At 37.2% G+C, this 24,909-nt stretch overlaps 1 protein-coding gene across 1 annotated transcript; it reads right to left on the bottom strand.

The window, feature by feature from the left end:
- Nucleotides 1–15,679: 15,679 nt before the first annotated feature.
- On the bottom strand, nucleotides 15,680–16,615 carry LOC125107335 (olfactory receptor 8S1-like). The gene has a single exon (XM_047742310.1). It carries the CDS (start codon nucleotides 16,613–16,615, stop codon nucleotides 15,680–15,682), a length of 936 nt encoding a protein of 311 aa, XP_047598266.1.
- Nucleotides 16,616–24,909: the final 8,294 nt, after the last annotated feature.

The raw sequence follows: 24,909 nt of genomic DNA, 5'->3' as shown, positions 1-24,909 counted from the left end.
ATCAATGAGGTAGAAACCAGAGATACAGTAGAACGTATCAATGAAACTAGAAGCTGGTTTTTTGAAAGAATCAATAAGATCGATAAACCATTGGCCACACTAATCCAAAAGAAAAGAGAGAAAGCCCAAATTAATAGAATTCTGACTGAAAAGGGAGAGATCACAACTAACACAAAGGAAGTAGAAAAAATCATCAGAAGTTATTATCAACAGTTATATGCCAATAAGCTAAGCAACCTAGATGAAATGGATGCATTTCTGGGAAGCTATAAACTCCCAAAAGTGAACCAGGAAGAAATTGACAACCTGAACAGACCGATATCTAGTAACGAGATTGAAGCAGTGATCAAAAACTTCCCAAAAAACAAGAGCCCAGGACCTGATGGATTCCCTGGGGAATTTTACCAAACTGTCAAAGAAGAAATAACACCTATTCTCCTGAAGCTGTTTCAAAAAATTGAAGCAGAAGGAAAACTTCCAGACTCTTTCTATGAAGCCAGCATTACCCTGATCCCCAAACCAGGCAAAGACCCTACCAGAAAGTAGAATTTCAGACCAATGTCACTGATGAATATGGATGCTAAGATTCTCAACAAGATCCTAGCAAACAGGATCCAACAGCACATTAAAAAGATTATCCACCATGACCAGGTGGGATTCATTCCTGGGCTACAAGGATGGTTCAACATTCGCAAATCAATCAATGTGATAGAACAAATCAATAAGAGAAAAGAGAAGAACCACATGGTCCTCTCAATTGATGCAGAAAAAGCATTTGACAAATCCAGCATCTGTTCCTGATTAAAATGCTTCAAAGTATAGGGATAGAGGGAACATTCCTGAACTTCATCAAATCTATCTATGAAAAACCCACAGCAAATATCATCCTCAATGGGAAAAAGCTTGCAGCTTTCCCGTTGAGATCAGGAACAAGACAAGGATGCCCACTCTTACCACTCTTGTTCAACATAGTATTAGAAGTCCTAGCAACAGCAATCAGACAACAAGAGAAATAAAAGGTATCCAAATTGGCAATGAAGAAGTCAAACTCTCTCTCTTCGCAGATGACATGATTCTTTATATGGAAAACCCAAAAGACTCCACCCCCAAAGTACTAGAACTCATACAGCAATTCAGTAACGTGGCAGGATATAAAGTCAATGTACAGAAATCAGTGGCTTTCTCATACACTACCAATGAAAACACAGAAAGGGAAATTAGAGAATTGATTCCATTTACTATAGCACCAAGAACCATAAGATACCTGGGAATAAACCTAACCAAAGAGGTAAAGGAACTGTACTCAAGGAACTACAGAACACTCATGAAAGAAATTGAAGAAGACACAAAATGATGGAATACCATTCCATGCTCTTGGATCGGAAGAATAAACATTGTTAAAATGTCCATCCTGCCTAGAGCAATCTATACTTTTAATGCCATTCCGATCAAAATTCCACCGGTATTTTTCAAAGAGCTGGAGCAAATAATCCTAAAATTTGTATGGAATCAGAAGAGACCCCGAATCACTAAGGAAATGAGAAAAACAAAAATAAAACTGGGGGCATCACGTTACCTGATTTCAAGCTTTACTACAAAGCCGTGATCACCAAGACAGCATGGTACTGGCATAAAAACAGACACATAGACCAGTGGAACAGAGTAGAGAGCCCAGATATGGACCCTCAACTCTATGGTCAGTTAATCTTCGACAAAACAGGAAAAAATATACAGTGAAAAAAAGACAGTCTCTTCAATAAATGGTGCTCGGAAAACTGGACAGCTATATGCAGAAGAATGAAACTCGACCATTCTCTTACACTGTACACAAAGATAAACTCAAAATGGATAAAAGATCTCAACGTGAGACAGGAATCCATCAGAATCCTAGAGGGGAACATAGGCAGTAACCTCTTCGATATCAGCAACAGCAACTTCTTTCAAGATATGTCTCCAAAGGCAAAGGAAACAAAAGCTAAGATGAACTTTTGGGACTTCATCAAAATCAAAAGCTTCTGCACAGCAAAGGAAACAGTCGAGAAAACAAAGAGGCAACCCACGGAATGGGAGAAGATATTTGCAAATGACAGTACAGACAAAAGATTGATATCCAGGATCTATAAAGAACTCCTCAAACTCAACACACACAAAACAGACAATCATATCAAAAAATAGGCAGAAGATATGAACAGACACTTCTCCAATGAAGACCTACAAATGGCTGTCAGACACATGAAAAAATGTTCATCATCACGAGCCATCAGGGAGATTAAAATCAAAACCACATTGAGATACCACCTTACACCAGTTAGAATGGCCAAGATTAGCAAGACAGGTAACAAGATGTGTTGGAGAGGATGTGGAGAAAGGGGAACCCTCTTACACTGTTGGTGTCAATGCAAGTTGGTGAGCCACTTTGGAGAACACTGTGGAGATTCCTCAAGAAATTAAAAATAGAGCTTCCCTATGACCCTGCCATTGCACTACTGGGTATTTACCCCAAAGATACAGATTAGTGAAAAGAAGGGCCATCTGTACCCCAATGTTTATAGCAGCAGTCACCAAACTGTGGAAAGAACCAAGATGCCCTTCAATGGACGAATGGATAAGGAAGATGTGGTCCATATACACTATGGAGTATTATGCCTCCATCAGAAATGATGAATACCCAACTTTTGTAGCAACATGGACAGGACTGGAAGAGATTATGCTGAGTGAAATAAGTCAAGCAGAGAGAGTCAATTATCATATGGTTTCACTTATTTGTGGAGCATAACAATTAGCATGGAGGACAAGGGGAGATTGAGAGGAGAAGGGATTTGAGGGAAATTGGAAGGGGAGGTGAACCATGAGAGACTATGGACTCTGAAAAACAATCTGAAGGGTTTGAAGAGGTGGGGGGTTGGAGGTTGGAGGAGCCAGGTGGTGGGTATTGGAGAGGGCACGGATTGCATGGAGCACTGGGTGTGGTGCAAAAATAATGAATACTGTTATGCTGAAAAAATAAAAAATTAAAAAAAAAAAAGAAGACCAGAGCTGAGATCAAGAGTTGGATACGTAGCCAACTGAGCTACCTTGGGGCCCATAATATTCAGTTTCTAAATCCCTACTGCCTGTTGATTGAGTCCTGGCACCAACCCGACATACTATAGGTTTTGTTACATGGAGCACTCCACTCCCTGGAATCAAATTCTATATTCTTTGGGATAATGTTTATTTCTAAGTATCTGAAGCCAAAATGATAATAGCTTAAGAAACCCAGAATTTTACCAAGTGGGATTTATTCCAGGGCTGCAAGTTTGGTTCAACATCCACAAATCCATCAATGTGATACAATACATTAATAAAAGAAAGAACAAGAACCATATGATACTTTCAATAGATGCTGAAAAGGCATTTGACGAAGTACAGCATCCCTTCCTGATCAAAACTCTTCAAAGTGTAGGGATAGACGGCACATACCTTAATAATATCAAAGCCATCTATGAAAAACCCACCGCAAATATCATTCTCAATGGAAAAAAACTGAGAGCTTTTCCACTAAGGTCAGGAACCTGGCAGGGATGTCCATTATCACCACTGCTATTCAACATAGTACTAGAAGTCCTAGCCTCAGCAATCAGACAACAAAGACAACAAAAAGAAATTAAAGGCATCCAAATCAGCAAAGAAGAAGCCAAACTCTCACTCTTTGCAGATGATATGATACTATATGTGGAAAACCCAAAAGACTCCACTCCAAATCTTCTAGAACTTGTACAGGAATTCAGTAAAGTATAGGATATAAAATCAATGCACAGAAATCAGTTGCATTTCTTTACACCAACATCAAGACAGAAGAAAGAGAAATTAAGGAGTCAATCCCATTTAAAATTGCACCCAAAATCATCAGATACCTAGAAATAAACCTAACCAAAGAGGCAAAGAATCTATACTCAGAAAACTATAAAGTACTCATGAAAGAAATTGAGGAAGACACAAAGAAATGGAAAAATGTTCCATGCTTATGGATTGAAAGAACAAATATTGTGAAAATGTCTATGTTACCTAAAGTACTCTACACATTTAATGCAATCCCTATCAAAATCCCATCCATTTTTTTCAAAGAAATGGAACAAATAATCTTAAAATTTATATGGAACTAGAAAAAGACCTCGAATATCCAAAGGAATATTGAAAAAGAAAGATAAAGTTGGTGGCATCACAATTCCAGACTTCAAGCTCTATTACAAAGCTGTCATCATCAAGACAACATGGTACTGGCACAAAAACAGACACATAGATCAATGGAACAGAATAGAGAGCCCAGAAATAGACCCTCAACTCTATGGTCAACTCATCTTCGACAAAGCAGGAAAGAATGTCCAATGGAAAAAAGACATCCTCTTCAACAAATGGTGTTGGGAAAATTGGACAGCCACATGCAGAAAAAATGAATTAGACCATTTCCTTACACCACACATGAAAATAGACTCCAAATGGATGAAGGACCTCAATGTGAGAAAGGAATTCATCAAAATCCTTGAGGAGAACACAGGCAGCAACCTCTTCGACCTCAGCCACAGCAACTGCTTCCTAGGAACATCACCAAAGGCAAGGAACACAAGGGCAAAAATGAACTATTTGGACTTCATCAAGATCAAAAGCTTTTGCACAGCAAAGGAAACAGTTAATAAAACCAAAAGACAACTGACAGAATGGGAGAAGATATGAATGACAGATAAAGGGCTAGTATCCAAAATCTATACAGAGCTTATCAAACTCAACACCCAAAGAACAAATAATACAATCAAGAAATGGGCAGAGGACATGAACAGACATTTCTGCAAAGAAGACATCCAGATGGCCAACAGACACCTGAAAAAGTGCTCCACATCACTCAGCATCAGGGAAATACAAATCAAAACCACAATGAGATACCACCTCACACCAGTTAGGAAATCAGGAAATGACAGATAGTGGCGAGGATGCAGAGAAAGGGGAACCCTCCTACACTGTTGGTGGGAATGCAAGCTGGTACAACCACTCTGGAAAACAGTATGGAAGTTCCTCAAAAAGTTGAAAATAGAGCTATCCTAAGACCCAGCAATTGCACTACTGGGTATTTACCCTAAAGATACAAACGTAGTGATCCAAAGGGGCACATGCACCTGAATGTTTATAGCAGCAATGTCCACAATAGCCAAACTATGAAAAGAACCTAGATGTCCATCAACAGATGAATGGATAAAGAATATGTGGTATATATAAAATGGAATACTATGCTGCGATCAAAAGAAATAAAATCTTGCCATTTGCGATGACGTGGTTGGAACTAGAGGGTATTATGCTTAGCGAAATAAGTCAATCAGTCAATCAGAGAAAGACAACTATCATATGATCTCCCTGATATGAGGAAGTAGAGATGCAACGTGGGGGGTTTGGGGGGTAGGAAAAGAATAAATGAAACAATATGGGATCAGGAGGGAGACAAACCATAAAAGACTCTTAATTTCACAAAGCAAACTGAGGGTTGCTGGGGGGAGGGGGGGGAGGGAGAGGGTGATGGGGTTATAGTCATTGGGAAGGGTATGTGTTATTGTGAGTGCTGTGAAGTCTGTAAACCTGGCGATTTACAGACCTGTACCCCCTGGGGCTAATAATACATTATATGTTTATTTAAAAAAAAGAAATACAGAATTTTGTTTTTGTCATGTAAAAGTCTATATGTATTCAGGTTTTCACAAACTAAAACAAACAAACAAAAGAATGAAATTACTATATGGATATTAGAAATAAACACTATAAAATATCTTTTTTTCCTTGGTTGTGTAATTGCATTTCTAGGAAACTTAAGAGATTATTATAGTAAAAGAAAAAAAGAGTTAATAAGATATTTTGGTACAGTGGCTCATTGCACCCATCTGGTTCCATCTGAAACCACAGAAAGGAATTTGCTATAGGTCTCAGTTGCTAGCGAAAATTTTTTAAAATTCTTTTTATTGATTTGAGAGAGAAAGAGAGTGAGCATGAGAGGGGGAAGGGTGAGAGGGGGGCAAAGGAGAAGCAGACTCCCCACTGAGCAGGGAGCCCAATGTGGGGCTTGATCCCAGGACCCCGAGATCATGACCTAAGTTGAAGGCAGACGTCTAAGTGAGCCACCCAGGTGCCCCAGCTTATGAAAATTTTTAAGAAGGGTTGGAGGAGCAGGCACTAGAATGATCTTCTGGTTAACAATTTTACGCAGATCCTAGAACCACTCCTTTGTCACAATAGGAAAAGCTGCTGCAACTGTTACAGAAATCAAGGAATTAGGAAAGTTTTACTGCTGCATTTGACTAAAGAGCCATGCTACTTTCAACCTAATCAAAAGCTGTCTATATTAGTGTAGAAGCTACTAAATCAGGAGATCTTCACCACAGCTACTGACTGCGAAGTTATGCCAACTCTACCATAATCTAGGTCAGTAAAAAGGATAACCCACATCTCTCCATTGTTCTCCTAGGTGAGGTCCAAATTATTATTTCATATGAATATGTCTGAAATCTAAGAAAGCTTCTTAAAACTAGATATAATGGAGTTTGCAAATATAGTTGTTACCCTTCTAGTTTCTGCATCTAGAATAAGATAGGAAGGGATTCAAACAAACGCAATTCATAGTATCTTCTATACTGGAAACAACAATAATTATTTAAAACTGGCCATCTTTCCTTTGTACTATTAGTAAGAGCCTATAAACAAAAATGGGGAAAATCATTTATAATAGTGACAGAATATTTTTATACTTATGGGTATATTTAAGAAGAATGGCACAGGACCCCCCATAATGATAATCTGTGAAATTTTATTCAGGGTTAGAAACAAAGTTTGAACAAATTCAAAGATACAATCTTATTGTGACAGCATTCTTACTTCGATGACTTAATATCATTAAAAGCCTATTATCCCCAAACTGGTTTCTAAATTTGATGCCATTTGAGTTGTGATCCCAAAATTCTTTCTTTGAAGTTGAAAAAAGGATACCGAGGTTCATGTAATAGAACTGAGAAGGAATGATAGTGGTGGTGGTGGTGGTGGGGAAGATATTGAAGGAGCCTTATCTTGTCAAATATCCACATAATAGTTTAATAAAAAGACGTCAATGGACATCATTAAAATTAAAAACCCATTAATATATCCCGGCTTTATTGTGTCTCAATTGTTATTTTAGTTCAGTTAGAAAGAATGAGTCATTTATTTTTTAATTTCATTTCATTTTTTCAGTGTTCCAAGATTCATTGGTTATGCACCACACCCAGTGCTCCATGCAGTATGTGCCCTCCTTAATACCCACTACTAGGCTCACCCAACCCCCCACCCCCTCCCATCCAAAACCCTCAGTGTTTCTCAGAGTCCACAGTCTCTTATGGTTCATCTCCCCCTCTGATTTTCCCCAACTCACTTCTCCTCTCGTTTCCAATGTCCTCCATGCTATTCCTTATGCTCCACAAGTAAGTGAAAATATATGATAATTGACTCTCTCCACTTGACTTATTTCACTCAGCATAATTTCCTCCAGTCCCGTCCATATTGGTACAAAAGTTGAGTATTCATCCTTTCTGATGGAGGCATAATCTCCTCTAGTCCCGTCCATGTTGGTACAAAAGTTGAGTATTCATCCTTTCTGATGGAGTATTCATCCTTTCTGATGGAGGCATAATATTCATCCTTTCTGATGGCTCACATCAATACCCAAAAATTGGGTATTCCATTGTATATATGAACTGTAGCTTCTTTGTCCATTTGTCCGTTGAAGGGCATCTTGGCTCTTTCCACTGTTGGCTATTGTGGACATTGCTGCTATGAACATTGGGATACAGATGGCCCTACTTTTCACTATATCTATATCTTTGGAGGTAAATACCCAGTGGTGCAATTGCTGGGTCATAGGGAAGCTTTATTTTTAATTATCTTATGGAGTCTCCACACTGTTTTCCAAAGTGGCTACACCAACTTGCATTCCCACCAACAGTGTAAGAGGGTTCCCCTTTCTCCACATCCTCTCCAACACTTGTTGTTTATTGTCTTGTTAATTTTGGCCATTCTAATTGGTGTAAGGTGGTATCTCAATGTGGTTTTGATTTGAATCTCCCTAATGGCTAATGATGAACATTTTTTCATGTGTCTGTTAGCCATTTGTATGTCTTCTTTGGAGAAGTGTCTGTTCATGTTTTCTGCCCATTTTTTAAAATTTTTAATTTTTATTTATTTTTTTAAAATTTAAACTTTATTTTATTTTTTCAGTGCTCCAAGATTCATTGTTTATGCATCACACCCAGTGCTCCATGCAGTATGTGCCTTCCTTAAATACACACCACCAGGCTTACCCAAACCCCACTCCCTCCCCTCCCCTGCAGTCCTGTTGATGAGGATACAAAAATTGGGTATTCATCCTTTCTGATGGAGGCATAATATCCCATTGCATATATGGACCATATCTTCTGCCCATTTTTTGATGTGGATTATCTATTTTTTTAGTGTTGAGTTTGAGGAGTTCTTATAGATCTTGGATATCAGCCCTTTGTCTGTAGTGTCATTTGCGAATATCTTCTCTCATTCCGTGAACTGCCTCTTTGTTTTGTTGACTGTTTCCTTTGCTGTGCAGAAATTGAAGAAGAAACAAAAAGATGGAAAAGCATTCCATGCTCATGGATCGGAAGAATAAACATTGTTAAAATGTCTATACTGCCTAGAGCAATCTATACTTTCAGTGCTATCCCGATCAAAATTCCACCGGCATTTTTCAAAGTGCTCGAACAAACAATCCTAAATTTTTTAAAAGACTTTTTATTTATTTATTTGACAGAGAGAGATCACAAGAAGGCAGAGAGGCAGGCAGAGGCAGATGGAATATTTAACTGTGGAATAAGGAGATCTGATTTGTCTCAAAATGATCCTAGTGTCTGTTGGATGGACCTTGGATGATGAAGGAGCACAAGTAAGAGCAGGAAGACTTAGTGAGGAGGTCCTTGAGGTCATCTAATCAAGAAAATACGGTGGCTTGTATAAAGGTGACAGCAGAAGAGATGGAAGGTGGTGGACAAACTGGTAAAAACAGAGCTGACAAATTCTACTCAATCTCCTCACCCTCCTGTCAATGATTCTACACTTGGGGAGAAGCTTATGAGTAGAGTACTCTCTGGGCAACCCATCTTCCCCTGTCCTGCTTTTCTGGCCTCATGAGGCCTATGATCTCCCATCTTCCACTCTCATTTAAATAAAGGAAGTGCCATGCACAGGGGAATAGGATCTGCAGAGAATGCCATTAGTGATGGAAGCCATAACAATGATTCCCTAAGATAATTTTTTTTAATTTTATTTTTTTTCAGTGTTCCAAGATTCATTGTTTATGCACCACACCCAGTGCTCCATGCAATATGTGCCCTCCCCAATACCCACAACCAGGCTCATCCAACACTCCATCCTCCTCCCCTCCAAAATCCTCAGTTTGTTTCTCAGAGTCCAGTCTCTCATGGTGCTGGGAAAATTGGACAGCTATATACAGAATAATGAAACTTGACCATTCTCTAACACCATACATAAAGATAAACTCAAAGTGGATAAAAGACCTCAACGTGAGGCAGGAATCTATCAAAATCCTAGAGGAGAACATAGGCAGTAACCTCTTCAACATTGGCCACAGCAACTTCTTTCAAGACATGTCTCCAAAGGCAAAGCAAAAAAAGCAAAAAACTTTTGGGACTTCATCAAGATCAAAAGCTTCTTCACAGCAAAGAATGAGTCATTAATGTTGTCACAAGTCGTTATCCATCATAACTTAATGAAAATGGACATCTATTTCACACCAAGTACAAACATGAATTCCAAATGATTACAGACTTAAATGTAAAAAGTTAAAAATTAAAGGCTAATAAGAACATCTAGGAAACTTTTTTTAATAATTTTTTTAATTTATTTTCAGCATAACAGTATTCATTGTTTTTGTACCACACCCAGTGCTCCATGCAGTCCGTGTCCTCTCTAATACCCACCACCTGCATCTAGGAAACTTTTTAAAATCAAAGCTGAGGTAGATCTTTACTTAGATAGGTAAATAGACTTAATGTTTAAAGAAAATAAATTATGTATGAATACATAAAAACAAAAACTTTGGCTTGGCAAAATATACCATAAAAAAAGACAAGAGCACATAATAGAGCTGAAAAGACACTTGTTGCATAGAATACAAATGGTTAACATACCTGAAATGTAAAGTGCTCTAAAACATTAATAAAAACAGCAAACAAGCCAAAAGTAAAATGGGCTATGGATACGATCTTCACAAAACAACAAATGCAAATGGTCAACTAATATGTGAAAAGACATTAATATTGCCTACTAGTCAAAAGAATACAAACTGAAGGGGCATCTGGGTGGCTCAGTTGTTAAGCATCTGCCTTCAGCTCAGGTCATGATCCCGGCATCCTGGGTTCAAGCCCTGCATTGGGCTTCCTGCTCGGCAGGAAGCCTGCTTCTTCATCTCCCACTTCCCCAGCTTGTGTTTCCTCTATCTCTGTGTCTCTCTCTGTCAAATAAATAAAATCTTAAAAAAAAAAAGAATACAAACTGAAATAAAAATATCATTATATAATAAACTATAACATATTGCAGGCTCAGTAGGGGTTAAAGGGCACTCTTACTCTGCTGGTGGAAATGTAAAGTATACCTGGTAAACAATTTGGCAACATAAATTAGAATTAGAAATATGTATACACTTTACAATTCTATTTCTGGGAATCAATTCTAGATAAATAAAAACACTAAATTTCATGTTATGTACTGAGAAATGTTTATTGTAGCATTTTTTGTAGTGGTTAAAAAAATTGAAACAAAGTTGCTTCCATATTTTAGCTAAGCAAAATATGTCAGAATGAGAAAGACAAATACCATATGATTTCACTTATACGTGGTCTAAAAACAAAACAAATGCCAAACTGTGGAAAGAGCCAAGATGCCCTTCAACAGACAAATGAATAAAGAAGATATGGTCCACATATACAATGGAGTATTATGCCTCCATCAGAAAGGATAAATACCCAACTTTTGTATCAACATGGACAGGACTGGAAGAGATTATGCTGAGTGAAATAAGTCAAGCAGAGAGAGTCCATTATCATATGGTTTCACTTACTTGTGGAACATAAGGAATAGCATGGAGGACATTGGGAATTGGAGGGAAGTGAGTTGCAGGAACTTGGAGGGGGAGACGAACCATGAAGACTGTGGAATCTGAGAAAAAAAACGGGGTTTTGGAAGGGAGGGGTTTTGGAGGGGAACCCCAAAAGGGGTTGGGTGAGCCTGGTGGTGGGTATTATGGAGGGCACGTATTGCATGGAGCACTGGGTGTGGTGCATAAACAATGAATGCTGTTACGCTGAAAAGAAATAAGATAAAGTGGAAAAAAAAACAAATGAATAAGCAAATAAGCAAAAAGCAAAATCTGACCTGTAAATACAAAGAATTGATGATTGCTGGAAGGAAGATGGGTCAGGGGATGGGCAAAATGGGTGAAGGGGAGTGGGAGATACAGGCTTCCCGCTATGAAAGGAATAAATCCAGGAATAAAAGACACAGCATAAGGAATATGATATTGTAGTTGTGTTGTATTATGACAGATGGTAGCTACACGTGTGGTGAGCCTAATATAAGATATAAAATTTGAATCACTATGTTGTAATCCTGGAACTAATGTAACATTGTATGTCAACTATACTCATATAAACATTTTTTTTTAAATGGAAGCAAAGTGAATCCATATGTAGGGAAATGGCTTGAGAAATTAGGACACATTCACAAGATGGGATTTAATGCTGACACACAAAAAAATGAATTGGAGCTATGCCATTTGACATGTAATAAGTTTTATAAATTATTAATGAATGAGAAAAGAAAATGTGTATTATATTATATATAGTTTTTAAACAGAGATGGAAAATCTTCTATATATGTACATATATGATAGAATATGTGTGCAGAAACTCGAACATGAATATATAAGCCAAAGAAAGCTAAGAAAGGTAAATACTTTGTGGTTAACATGGGTTACCTTGAGTGGAGAATAAGTAGGAGAAGATGTTGAAGGGTAGCAACTCCTCCTGCCCCCCAAAATCACCAGGAAATAGACTGTATGATAGGATCCCATTCAGGTATTTATATAAAATGATGTCTGGATAAATTAATATATGTAAAAAATATTTTAAAAACACTACACAGAGATGAACCATGAGAGACTATGGACTCTGAAAAACAATCTTGAGGGTTTTGAAGGGGTCGGGGGTGGGAAGTTGAGCCAGCTTGGTGGTGGGTATTGTGGAGGGCACGTATTGCATGGAACACTGGGTGTGGTGCATAAACAATGAATTCTAGTACACTGAAAAGTAATTTAAAAATAAAAAATTTTTAAAAACTACACAGAAATTAAATATACATGCTTCAGTTAAGAGAAATATATACTCCTAGAAAAATTCCCTAGATTATTTGAGATAAAATTCATCCATTACTATTATTTCTTTTATGTGTAATTCTTTCCTTCTTTGGTTCTGATTTTAGCTTTCAGGCCATGTTAATTTGAATTCTAAGCCTCAACAGAGCATCATAGAAGAATATAAGATAGGAGGAGTTACTAGCTTTCTTTTTTTTTTTAATTTTTATTGTGTTAATGTCAGTCACCATACAATATGTCATTAGTTTTTGATGCAGTCTTCCATGATTCATTGTTTATGCATAACACCCAGTGCTCCATGTAGTATGTACCCTCCTTAATACCTACCACCAGGCTTACCCATTCCCCCACGCCCCTCTCCTCTAAAACCCTGTTTGTTTCTTGGAGTCCACAGTCTCTCATGGTTCATTTCCCTCTCTGATTTCCCCCCTTTGCTTTTCCTTTCCTTCTCCTAATGTCCTCCATGTCATTCCTTATGTTCCCCACATAAGTGAAAGCATATGATAAACTAGCTTTCTTCCATTAGGGAGATAGCATGCTAAGCAAGGTAGACATTGTAGCTTTAGAGGGATTGGAGGTTCATTTTTTCTAGGTCCTCCAAATTCTCCATGATGTCATTATTACAATTATTCAGATGATACAATTCCCTGATAAACATCTAATTCTCCTATAAGCAACCTGTTGTGATAGTAAATTCATGGAATCAGTCTGAGTTATTTTGTATTGACTCTACTTTGTGTCTATAAAATGAAAGATATCCTTTCAGCATAGGAAAAGAAAGGCCCTGAAGTTCATTCTGTACCTGAAGGTCAAAAATCAAGAAATGAAATAATTATCTTGACAATAGAAGACCTGTAGTCTTGGCATTCCTCTTTCTCTTGGACTTGCTAAATTTTAGCATTTTCTCCTTATTCAGAGGCTTAGCACAATGTCCACTGCCTCAGGCAATCATGGGTCTTAAGGGTGGCAATTATATATCATGAGCAGAAAAAAAATGAAGACAATTCACTTCATTGTACACATCTTAGCACAATAACTAATTCTACATATCTTTACTTCCCTGAAAGAAGTTGTTTACAAATCAATCTCCAGTTCCAATTTCAAAACTAATTTTCTTTCTTTGAAAGCAACAGAAACTGCCTGTGGATAACCTGATTAAAGGCAGAAAAGGAAGTTTTGTGGTGGGGTGGGGGGGGGGGGAGGATGACTCATAAAATAGAAGAGGAAGGGTAGCATACTAAATCCTTTGTTTTCTCAAATCTTAACCAAATAACTAATTCTAAACACTTTGCATTTCACTAATTCAGTTGACTTAATTTCACCTTTGATACCTGTATCAGTTACCATTCTTTGATTGTAAGCACCTGCATCTGATAGTAAATAATTTTAAGAAGGATCCACGAGCTTTGTAGACTTAATGGAGAGGGCAGTCAGTGACTAAGAGTATGGACTTTGTTCAAACTGCATGGGTTAAACTCCAGCTCCACCATTTCCTTGCTGTGAGTCACTGGACAGGCAAACATCTTCATTTCCTCACCAGTAAAGGAAAATTAACAATAAACCTATCTCATACCTGTTGAGATGATTAAGTAGGGTAACAAAAGTAAGGTACTGTATTAGTTTTCTATTGCCCTATAACAAATTACCACAAACTTAGTGACTTAAAATGGCAGAAATATATTATCTCAGTTATCTTTATATCAGAATCTGGATGGGCTCAACTGATTCCACTGTTCTGGATCACACAAGGCCCAATCAAGCCATCAGGCCTTACCTGAAAGATCTGGAGAAGACATCATTCAGATTTTTGGCAGAAGTCAATTCTATGAATTCCACAAAATGAGGTTCATGTTTCTGTGCTGGCTCTTGGCTGGGAGTTGCTCTCAGTTTCTAGAGGCCACACAATCTCTGGCTCATGGACCTCATCCATGATTAAAGTAACAATGGCAGGTTGAGTTCTTATGCTTATATTATCTTTGACCTTCCCTTCTGGCTTGTTGTTCCTGACTACAGCTGGAGAATTTTCCCTGCTTTTAAGGATTCATGTGATTAGACTGAACCCACCTGGATAATCCAGGATACTCTCCCTATTTTAAGGTCTATAATTTTATACATCTGCTCAATACCTAATGCCATATAACATATTCATAGTTTCCAGGGATTTAGGAGGAGCTCTTTGGGAGGCCAGCCTGTCTATCACAGGAATTTATTAGCACACTTCTTGACATGAGTTAAGAAATGTAACAAATGGGGCGCCTGGATGGCTCAGTGGGTTAAGCCTCTGCCTTCAGCTCAGGTCATGATCTCAGGGTCCTGGGATCAAGCCCCGCATCGGGCTCTCTGCTCAGCAGGGACCCTGCCTCCACCTCTCTCTCTGCCTGCCTCTCTGCCTACTTGTGATCTCTGTCTGTCAAATAAATAAATAAAATCTTAAAAAAAAAAGAAATATAACAAATTAGCTATTGTTACAATAGTTACTATATTATAACTATATATATAATACTATATTGTAACTATATATATAAAACAATTGTTACTATATTGTTACTATATTATTATGACCTCAGGAAGGACAACTGCTAGGGGAGCCGGATTTCATGGTGTCTTTAGGCATTACAATCAGATTGACTCTGTTCTAAATGCTGTCTTTTCTTGTTGTTTATTCCTGCTAAGTACTTGAATTTCCTAGAGTAAGATTCTGAATAACCTCACTCGGGTCTTGGTTTTAATTCTTACCTCAGCGCACTGTTAGGAGAAAGGGACAGAAAAGTTAGCCTATCCTAGACTACAGGATCACCCCGTTTTACAGATAAGTACTTTTTTCAAATACTTGTATTTGAAAAAATACTTTTTCCTGTAGAAAAACTAGTTTTCCTAAGGATTTAGATGTAATTATTTGAAGAAGTGTGAAGGAGTAATGAGGAGCCAATAGCAACAGATGTCCACATAGACATGAAAAATAAATTAACATTTTTATAAAATTATCCCCTAAAAAAGAAGGCTATCTGATTCATTTCTCCTTTTCTGAACAAGAATGTACACTAATCATCCTGAGATATTAGTTTTCTGTCCTCTTCATAATTATCTTCAAGGAAATAAATGCCACCATGTTTTCTGTAGCATCTAACATCATGGACAACCAAGAAACTCTCCTTAAAGTCCATTATTTGATCATGTAGCATAGTAGTTCAGTTCCCTTTAGTCATGACTTGGGGTCTATTACATGAAAGAATGAAAATATTTTCTGAACATTCTTCCCAATGCTGTCTTCACTTCCTTGTTCTGCAGGCTATAAATGAGGGGATTTAGCATGGGAGTGACCACACTGTACTGTAAGGAGAATATCATCTCCAGAGGGGAGCCTGAAGTTGGCAAGAGGTAGCTGAGGAAACCTGAGCTATAGAACAAGGTCACAGTAGTGAGGTGGGAGGAGCAGGTGGAGAAGGCCTTGCCTCTGCCTGAGGTAGAACTAATGCTCAGGATGGTGGAGACAATTCGGACATAGGAGGAAAAAATCATAATGAAGGTTCCAAAGAAATGTAGGACAGAGGAGCAGAGCAGGAGTGTGAAGTTGGTGGACGTATCAGAGCAAGACAGAGGGAAGAGAGAAGACAGCTCACAGCTGAAGTGAGAAATAGTCTGGTTCTCACAGTAGTCTAAATTGACAGCCAAGAGGATATTGATGAGAGCATCAGCAAAGGCCAGGCCCCAGGAACCCCACACCATCCCAACACAGAGCTGGTTGCTCATCACCTGGCCATAGAGCAGAGGGGAGATGATGGCTACATAGCGGTCATAGGCCATCACAGCCAGCAGACAGGCCTCAGTACCTCCGGTGGCAAACACAAAGAAGGCCTGAGCCAGACAGCTCTCTACAAAGATGGTTTTGCTTTCAGAAAGTAGATTCTCCAGCATCTTGGGGACTGTGACAGATGAGTGGCAGAGGTCCAGGAAGGAGAGCTGTCTCAAAAAGAAGTACATGGGCATGTGGAGATGGGAATCAGCTCTAATCACCAGCAGCATCAAGAAATTTCCCATCAGAGTGAAGAGATAAATCAGAAGGAATAGCATGAAGAGTATGTCCTGAATTTTGGGGTCAGTAGATAGTCCAAGGAGAATGAACTCACTGATAGCACTGTAGTTTTTCATTGCCATATAGAGAAGTATTCTCTCTGGAAAACAAGAAGATCCACCAAAAGTCTTTCAGTGCCTCTCAGTACCCCACCACCTTGATTTTATCCTACATAAATATCTTTTCATTACTGTCTCATAATCCACATTCAGTTATTTAAAAGGTAATTTCTTGGTCATCATCTTGTCATTGATATTTTAAATAAGGCAAGATCCTATTCTTGATTATAATCTTTTTTTGGAGCCATAATACTTTTATGTAGTTTAGAGTGACACATTTGAAAAGAAGTTTCCTGATATGAGAAGAAGGTAGGGAAGAAAATTTCAGGAGTGAATTACTTGAGAATTTGAGGTAGGATTAAGTCTAGATTAAAAGGACTTAGGTAGAAGCAGAGATACTTTGTCTAGTCTATGTCTAGGAGAGATGGTCAAGAGTGCAAGAAGTGAGTTTCCATTTGACTATTTCTATTTGTTTTTGATAAAGTGTAAATGAGATTATTTGTTGTGCTTATGTATGTGTGTGAGCATGCCTATATCTACACAATAAATTATAAAGTTATTGATAATGATAAAAGTATGCACATAATCATGGGCATAGGGGCCAAGATTAAGTGTAAGAAACTATTATAGGATAGGAGGACAATAAGACATCAAGGAATTAGAAACTGGATGTGGAATTGGATTGTTCTGGATTTTTCTAATTTTAAATTTCCTTCACTTTATTTAATGGTTTCATATTGTAATTTAATTTTAACATACATTCACAAAATAATAATAAAGTGTTAAAAATTGGTAGCCTAGATCATGATACCCAGTGATGTTTTAGGTGGGCTTCTGTGGGCAATGTTATGACTACAATGGGTCATGAGAAGCTCTTCCTACTTAATAGGACAATGCTTTGATTGGATCACTATGCTAACCCTAAAAATCACATATCCAGGAATATATGTAGTCACCACTCCTGTCTAGTCCATTATTGCAGGTTTTAAGGCCCCCACATGGTTCTCTAAACTCTCACTTCATACTTTGAAACTTGTGCATATATCCACATACTGGCCTGCTATTTTATTTTAAATTTTATTTTATTTTTTCAGTGTTTCAAGATTTATTGTTTATGCACCACACCCAGTGCTCCATGCAGTATGTGCCCTCCTTAGTACCCACCACCAGGCTCACTTAACTCCCTACCCCCCTCCCCTCCAAAACCCTGTTTGTTTCTCAGAGTCCACAGTCTCTCATGATTCATCTCCCCCTCTGATTTCCCCTAATTCACTTTTCCTTTCCTTCTCCTAATGTCCTCCGTGTTATTCCTTATGCTCCACAAGTAAGTAAAACCATATGATAACTGACTCTCTGTTTGGCTTATTTCACTCAGCATAATATCCTCTAGTCTCATTCATGTTGATTCAAAAGTTGGGTATTCATCCTTTCTGATGAAAGCATAATATATATGGGCCATATCTTCTTTATCAATTCATCTGCTGAAGGTCACCTTGGCTCTTTCCACAGTTTGGCAACTGCAGCCATTGCTGTTATGAACATTGGGGTACGGATGGCCCTTCTTTTCACTACATCTGTATCTTTATCTTAGACATCACCTGAGTCTCAATATAACTGTTCAATATCCTTGCCTCAAACTGGAGGTGCTTTCTGGCCCTTGGTATTATAATTCAACACTACTTCATTTACTCCATCAGTGAAGACTGAGGGAACTATCCTGTTGTTGATTCACTAACTGAACAGTTAAGCATCCCAGCCCATGTAAGAGACAAAACCTAATTATCTGAACTCGCATTTAGTAGTACAATGTTTTGTGGCAACAATACTTTCAGATCCAGTAAGTAATAAAATTTTTCAGCTTGTGAACTCAATATTAAGAATACTGTTTTAGTATTCTTAAGGGAGAGGTAGAAAATCATATATTGGAAGTTAACATTTATGATGGATTCAACACTAGCAATGTAAAATAATAAATTGTGGGCAATTACTTAGGGTCAGAACATGGAGATAATCTCGTAAATTCTTCCTCTTTCACTCTTTTGATATAACAATATTATCCTTGGGGTTGTCAATGCTCAACCTGAGATCACCCCGTCACCCCCAGAGCAAAACAAGAGAACCCAAGTAAGGGTTCATAGTAAGCAGGAGTGAGACTTGTGTTGTATTGTGTTGTATGTTGTACATACAAAATAAAATTCCCTTTCTCTTGGCTACTAACAAACATAGTCCAACTAACTAGATCCAGAAATTCTATGAACTGCAGGGAGAATCCAAACCTTGGATCAAGGCAATACCTTGTAAAGAAACAACCACTGTGATAAAAGTCAAGGCTAGGGGTTTGATTTCCCAGTAAGCTTCTCCTTTAACATAATTTAGAGGTTCTCAGAACAATCTTTTTAAAATAAAATTATAGATGTTAGTAAGATGGAGGAATAAGAGGTCCCAACCCTTATTCCCTTAAAGAAACACCAACTGAACAACCATCCATGGATGAAAATACCTTTATGAAAGATCTGGAATCCAGGTGACAGATTACAGCATCCTGATGGAACACAGAAATGAGAAAGACACATTTGAAAGGGTAAAAAATAACTTTACCCGTGTCAAACTTCTCAAAACTCAGCACAGAGAACGACAAAAAAAGATATCCTTGACCCACAAGTTCTCCCATGGGACAAAGAGAGAGCAAGCATACCCACAGATCCCAACCCCTGACTTACCTGACCACATACCCAGCAAAAGGCACAAGGCCAACCCACATACTCCCATCAGCCAGCCTGCTCAAGGTCTCCATCAACCAACCTACCCAGAATCCCTGGCCTGGCTGACAGTGAAGGAGTTTCCTTGCGAACACTTCTCTTGAAGAAATATGTGCATTCCAATATTCATTGTCACATTATTCACAGTAGCCAAGACATGGTAAGAGTCCATCACAGATTAATGGATAAAGAAAATGTCATATATACATTTAATAGAATATTATTCAGCCTTAAAAAAAGGAAATCCTGCCATTTGCAAAAACATGGATGAACTTGGAGGATTATATGCTAAGTGAAATAAGTCAGATGCAGGAGGAAAAATACTACAGGATAACACTTATATGAGGAGTCTAAAATAGTCAAACTCATAGAAGCAGAGAGTAGAATATGGCTACCAGGGATTAAGAGTAGGACAAAATAGGGAGGTATTAATCAAGGGTTCAAAATCGGTTATATAAGATGAGTAAGTTCTGAGATCTACCATATGCCATGGTGACAATAATTAGTAATACTGTATTATATATTTAAAAAGTGGCTAACATGATCTATCTTCAATGTTCTTATCACACACAATAAGTCACAATAATAAAGAGAATGGGAGAAGACTTTTGGAGATGATAGATATATTTATGGTATAGATTGTAATGGTGATCTCATCAATGTAAACATCTTCAAACTCAGCAAGTATATACATTAAATATGTTCAGCTTTTTGTCAATGTCATCTCAATAAGGTGCTTTAAAATTTATATTAATACTTCCATTTTTTATTGTGGTTCATTCCTGAAACATGACCATTACTGATTTATTTTTTAGTCTCTATTTAAAAATGTAAAGTAAACAGCTCTGGGAATGTAATAGAATAGATTTGTTTCTACATATTAACACCATTATGTGGAGGAAGTTAGTTAGTTAGTTAGCTCTTGCCCAAACTAAAAGTTCCCTGAGAAGTGTTAATTTCAGAGTCAGACAAAAGGTACCAAGCATAATAAATAACTCATGTGGGTTATTCAGAATGTGATAATGAAAAACATGAACAAATGAGTGAATGAATAAGTGAGATACTGCTTTAAAGAAAAAGAAAGAAAAGAAAGAAAGAAAGAAAGAAAGAAAGAAAGAAAGAAAGAAAGAAAGAGAAAGGAAAGGAAAGAAAAGAAGTAAGGAAAGAGACAAGCCAGTCTATGTAACCAAGATATAAGCTTCTAAATGGTATTAGTTGAAGCCCCTTACTTTATAAGGGGCACTTGGCATTGGGGGGAAAATATAAAATATAAATATAAATAAACATATGTAAATATATAAATATGTAATATTTATATATAAATATATCAAATATATATAAATAAAATATAAAATAAGAAGTGCCAAAGATAACCTTCTATATGTGTCCTGGTTTTGCTTTATGTTCCACTCCTTGACTCATGAGATACCTCATATGCTCTGGGGTAGGTTAAGGGAGGTCTTTGGTCTGGTTTCATTTCACAAAACTTTACTAAACAAACCTGGAAATCAATAGTATTATTACATAAATTAGACTTCAGTAAAATTTTCCAAGGATTTACATACAAATCACAATAATTCCTATTAAGCAATTGATTGACAAGATTTTAAACTTCTTCTCCACATGAGTGAGGACTAGCTGTATACAGCGCACAGTAACTAAGATCACCTTCTGGAGTTTCCAGTTCCAGCTTACCAGTAAGAGCTCCAAATGACAAAGCTTACTACCTCATATCTGTGGTACCTTATAACAGCCACATTTGTCCTAGAACATGGACAACATGGTGAGGTACCAAAAGAATGACGCTGTAACAATTCCTTAGAAGTGAAATACTATCTTGGAGGGCAAAGAAGCAGTAACTACATTTCAAAAGGCTTCAAATTCCATCTGTTAAAACACAAACTCAGGATTGGATATTTATTGAATTACTGTTATTTATCGCAGGTCTGTCAGTGGGATTGTGATTATGTAAGAAAATATCCTTATTCGTAGGAGGTAAATGCTTAAATATTCACAAGTGAGGTGTTGCAGTTGACATACATTACTTCAAAAGATTCAGCAGGTCAAATTAGATAGACAGATATAAATGCATACATAATACATACATAGAGATAAATTAATAAAGTATATGTAGCAAAATGCTACCAATTTGTGGGTCTAGGTGAAAGTTATACTATCATATTACTCTTACAATTTTCCTATATGTTTACAATTTTTTGAAGTGAAAAATGTTTTTAAAATTTTTGAATAACATCCCCCTGCCAAATTGAATAACTAAGTTTAACTTAGACCTTTCCGCTGTGGAAGATCAAATTAAAGCTAAATGATGTTTCTTAAAATACAAAAATTTATAGAAAACAGTTACAGTGTATTTCCCTTAGTTAAAAGGCAATTGGGTTTACAATATAAATCTGATAGTAAAATGTTATTCTTGGTTAAAACATACTCCCTCTATACCCACCATACACACTCCAAATAAACTAACATAACATAATAAAAAATTATGTATTCAAATAACTTTTTGTGCTTTTCCTTTTGATTTTGTTAAGCGAAAACTGTGAAGTCTTACCTCCATAAGAACCAAGAATATGCAGAACTTAACCAACCTATGTAAAATATATGCTAGGTAAAGCGACCAAAACTGAAAAGCAAATGAAGAATCATACTTCAAATCCCTATAACTGAAGCAAAAGAAAGTCTAACATTCTGTTAATGCAATACAAAATCAGCTAGTTAGAGGAGAAATTCAATAAGTTATTTCCCTACACGTGTCAACCAAGTAACAGGACCAGTTGCTTTAATGTTCAGGTGTGATGAGTGCCAGTCTATGGCGCTCACTATGTTAGCACTCTCTGCCAACAGGGTTGTGCCTTGAGATCTTTGAGTGAACAGCATTAAAACCAGATTTTCACAGTCAAATGGTACCAAAAAAGCAACTAGAGTCAAACACAAAAATGGAAAACACATCTTGAATTACTGAACTGTTGGACTTTCTTGATTTTTAAATATTTTAAATAACTTAACTTTCAGGTATAGATTTGCAAAATAAAAGAAAACAGTGAACTAGAAACTTATAAACAAATGATTGTGCAGTTGCTCCACAAATATACATCTCAGTGAGCTTTACAGTGTTGTGATTTTTTTGTAAGTATCCTATTGATTTTCTTTTCTTTATTGCTTTATGTTGACATTCAAAAGCAAGCACATTGCCAACAATGGATAAGTTTATGCTGAGAATGATTCAACAATTTCTGTTGTGACAGAATTAGAAGTCTATTGATTCAAATGTACTATATGCTATATATGCTCAGTTTTTACTTTATTTACTTCTTGGTTTTATACACAACTATGCACACAAAGTGGTAAGATCTCTGCTTAAGAAAACAAGACCTACCAGTTATACTTATTGTTGCAATGTATGCATTTTTTCTTAAATATATCATTTTATAGTAATGATATTTACAGAAATGCTGACAATTCATAAAACTACATAAAACAAACCTAACTTACCTGATACAAACTCTGTGATTTATTTTTTAGCTGCAAAAGTGCAACTTCATGGGGTTCAGGGCAAAAAGTAGATTTTAATCTACAAAGATTAGAAAAAATGTGCTTGATGTTCTTACCTGCTCAGATAACCTCAGTGGACCAACCTTTCTAGACCCTGATAAAATGCAGGCTTTCTGTCAAAAGGTAAGGAGAAGCAGCAGAGGCAGACCTCCTTGGAGGCAAACATATGTAAGACCCTATCCCAGATCTGCTATTTTCTAGATATGCAAGCTTAAAAAGAAATTTCATCTTTTTAATTTCACATTTCCTATCCGCACAGTGGGGATAATATCCACTTTGCAGTATTATAATAATTTAATTAATTTACATAAAATAAAAGCTTTAACCAACTCAGTTTTCAATTTATTTAAAATGCTTAATATTTCAAAGGATGAGGAAAAGAGGTACATCTGAGAAGCTGACCAGAACATCTTAGAGAACAGATAAAAACTAGTCATCCTGGAGGAAACAGCATTGTAGACAGCTCTAAGACAGTAAAAAAGAGTTCAGATGAAAGGAATAAAAATAAGTGTCTAAGAAAGCCAAAAAGAGAGGGAAGGCAAGAGAGAAGAGAGAAGAAAGTAGCTCATGGAGCTGGTCAGAAGGAACAAAAACATCATACAGTTTAGGAAGGACATTATTTGCTCTTGGCTTGTATTCTGGAGCTCAGGGTTAATAAGTGAAGCAATACTTGTTCAGATGATTCCCTTAAAGAGAGGATGTACCACAACTACTCTGCGAATAGGTATAATTTTCAGTCTAAAAAACTGGATGAGAAAAAAGAAGTATGTTTACCCAGGCTCCAAAAGACCCTATAGGTAAATCTTCAGAAACTTTTTCTAATTTCTGCTTGAGAATCCTCTCATTTCAGAAGTTTCTTTCATCTTTCATAATCCTGATCACAGAATCATTTGCCTACTTAACTTATTATGATAAATACCTTGCTGTTTGCACTGTCCTAATAATGGATCCTGCCATGTAACCAATCAGAGGTAGGGAGCTGGGTTTTGTCAGTTGATGAGTTGTAGAATTGAATGGGGAGACTAAGAGGCAGCTGGCTAATGTTAGGCAGTCCCTAGGGTCACACTAGAAGTTTGACTCTGGACTCATTAACTAAAAAGAAGAATTTTGGGGAGGGTAACAGTGGACTTTATTATGCAACATTGCTGGAAATTCTGGGTTGAAGAAATCACTTTGAACTGCTGAATGACAAATACTACCATTCTTTTTTTTTATTGTGTTATATTAGTCACCATACATCATTTGTTTTTGATGTAGTGTTCCAAGATTCATTGTTTACATATAACACCCAGTGTGCCATGCAATACGTGCCCTCCTTAATACCCACCACCAGGCTTACCCATCCCCCCACTCTGCTCCTTTCTAAAACCCTCAGTTTGTTTCTCAGGGAGACGAACCTATCTTTCTTTTGAATTCAGTTAGCCAACATATAGTATATCATTAGGTTTTTATATAATGTTCAATGATTCATTAGTTGCATATAACACCCAGTGCTCATCACATCATGTGCCCTCCTTAATGCCCATCACCCACCCAGTTACCCCATCTCCCTACCCAGCTCCCTATCCACTATCCTCAGTTTGTTTCCCAGAGTCAGGAGTCTCTCATGGTTTGTCTCCCTCTCTGTCTTACTCCCATTCCGTTTTCCCTCCCTTCCCAAATCCTACCATTCTGATGAGAGTTTCATAGGAACAGGGAGGGAAAGGAAATTTGGTCCCTGTGTAGGAAGCCAGGATTTTCCCACAGGCCAAATACAAAGTGGATGAACCCTCCTGGGATTTACTATGGAAACTGAGAAGTGACTGAGTTTATCTCCTGATCATCTTCCCATGTGTATATGAAACAGGTTTGTAAATACAAGTGAGCTGAATATCAGGAGAGTCAAATGAGTAAAAACAAGACAAACTTGCTTTTCATTAGTCTTTCATTATGTAAAAAACCATGAAACAATCTTCTGCCATATCACTGGACACTATACCACTTTATCTA

This window comes from Lutra lutra, chromosome 8 (genome assembly GCF_902655055.1).
Source record: "Lutra lutra chromosome 8, mLutLut1.2, whole genome shotgun sequence".
Taxonomy (NCBI): Eukaryota; Metazoa; Chordata; class Mammalia; order Carnivora; family Mustelidae; genus Lutra; species Lutra lutra.
This window is presented reverse-complemented; position numbering and strand designations above follow the sequence as displayed.

Excerpts from the sequence above, each read along its gene's own strand:
- LOC125107335 (XM_047742310.1), bottom strand. The coding sequence starts at position 16,615 with ATGGCAATGAAAAACTACAGTGCTATCAGTGAGTTCATTCTCCTTGGA.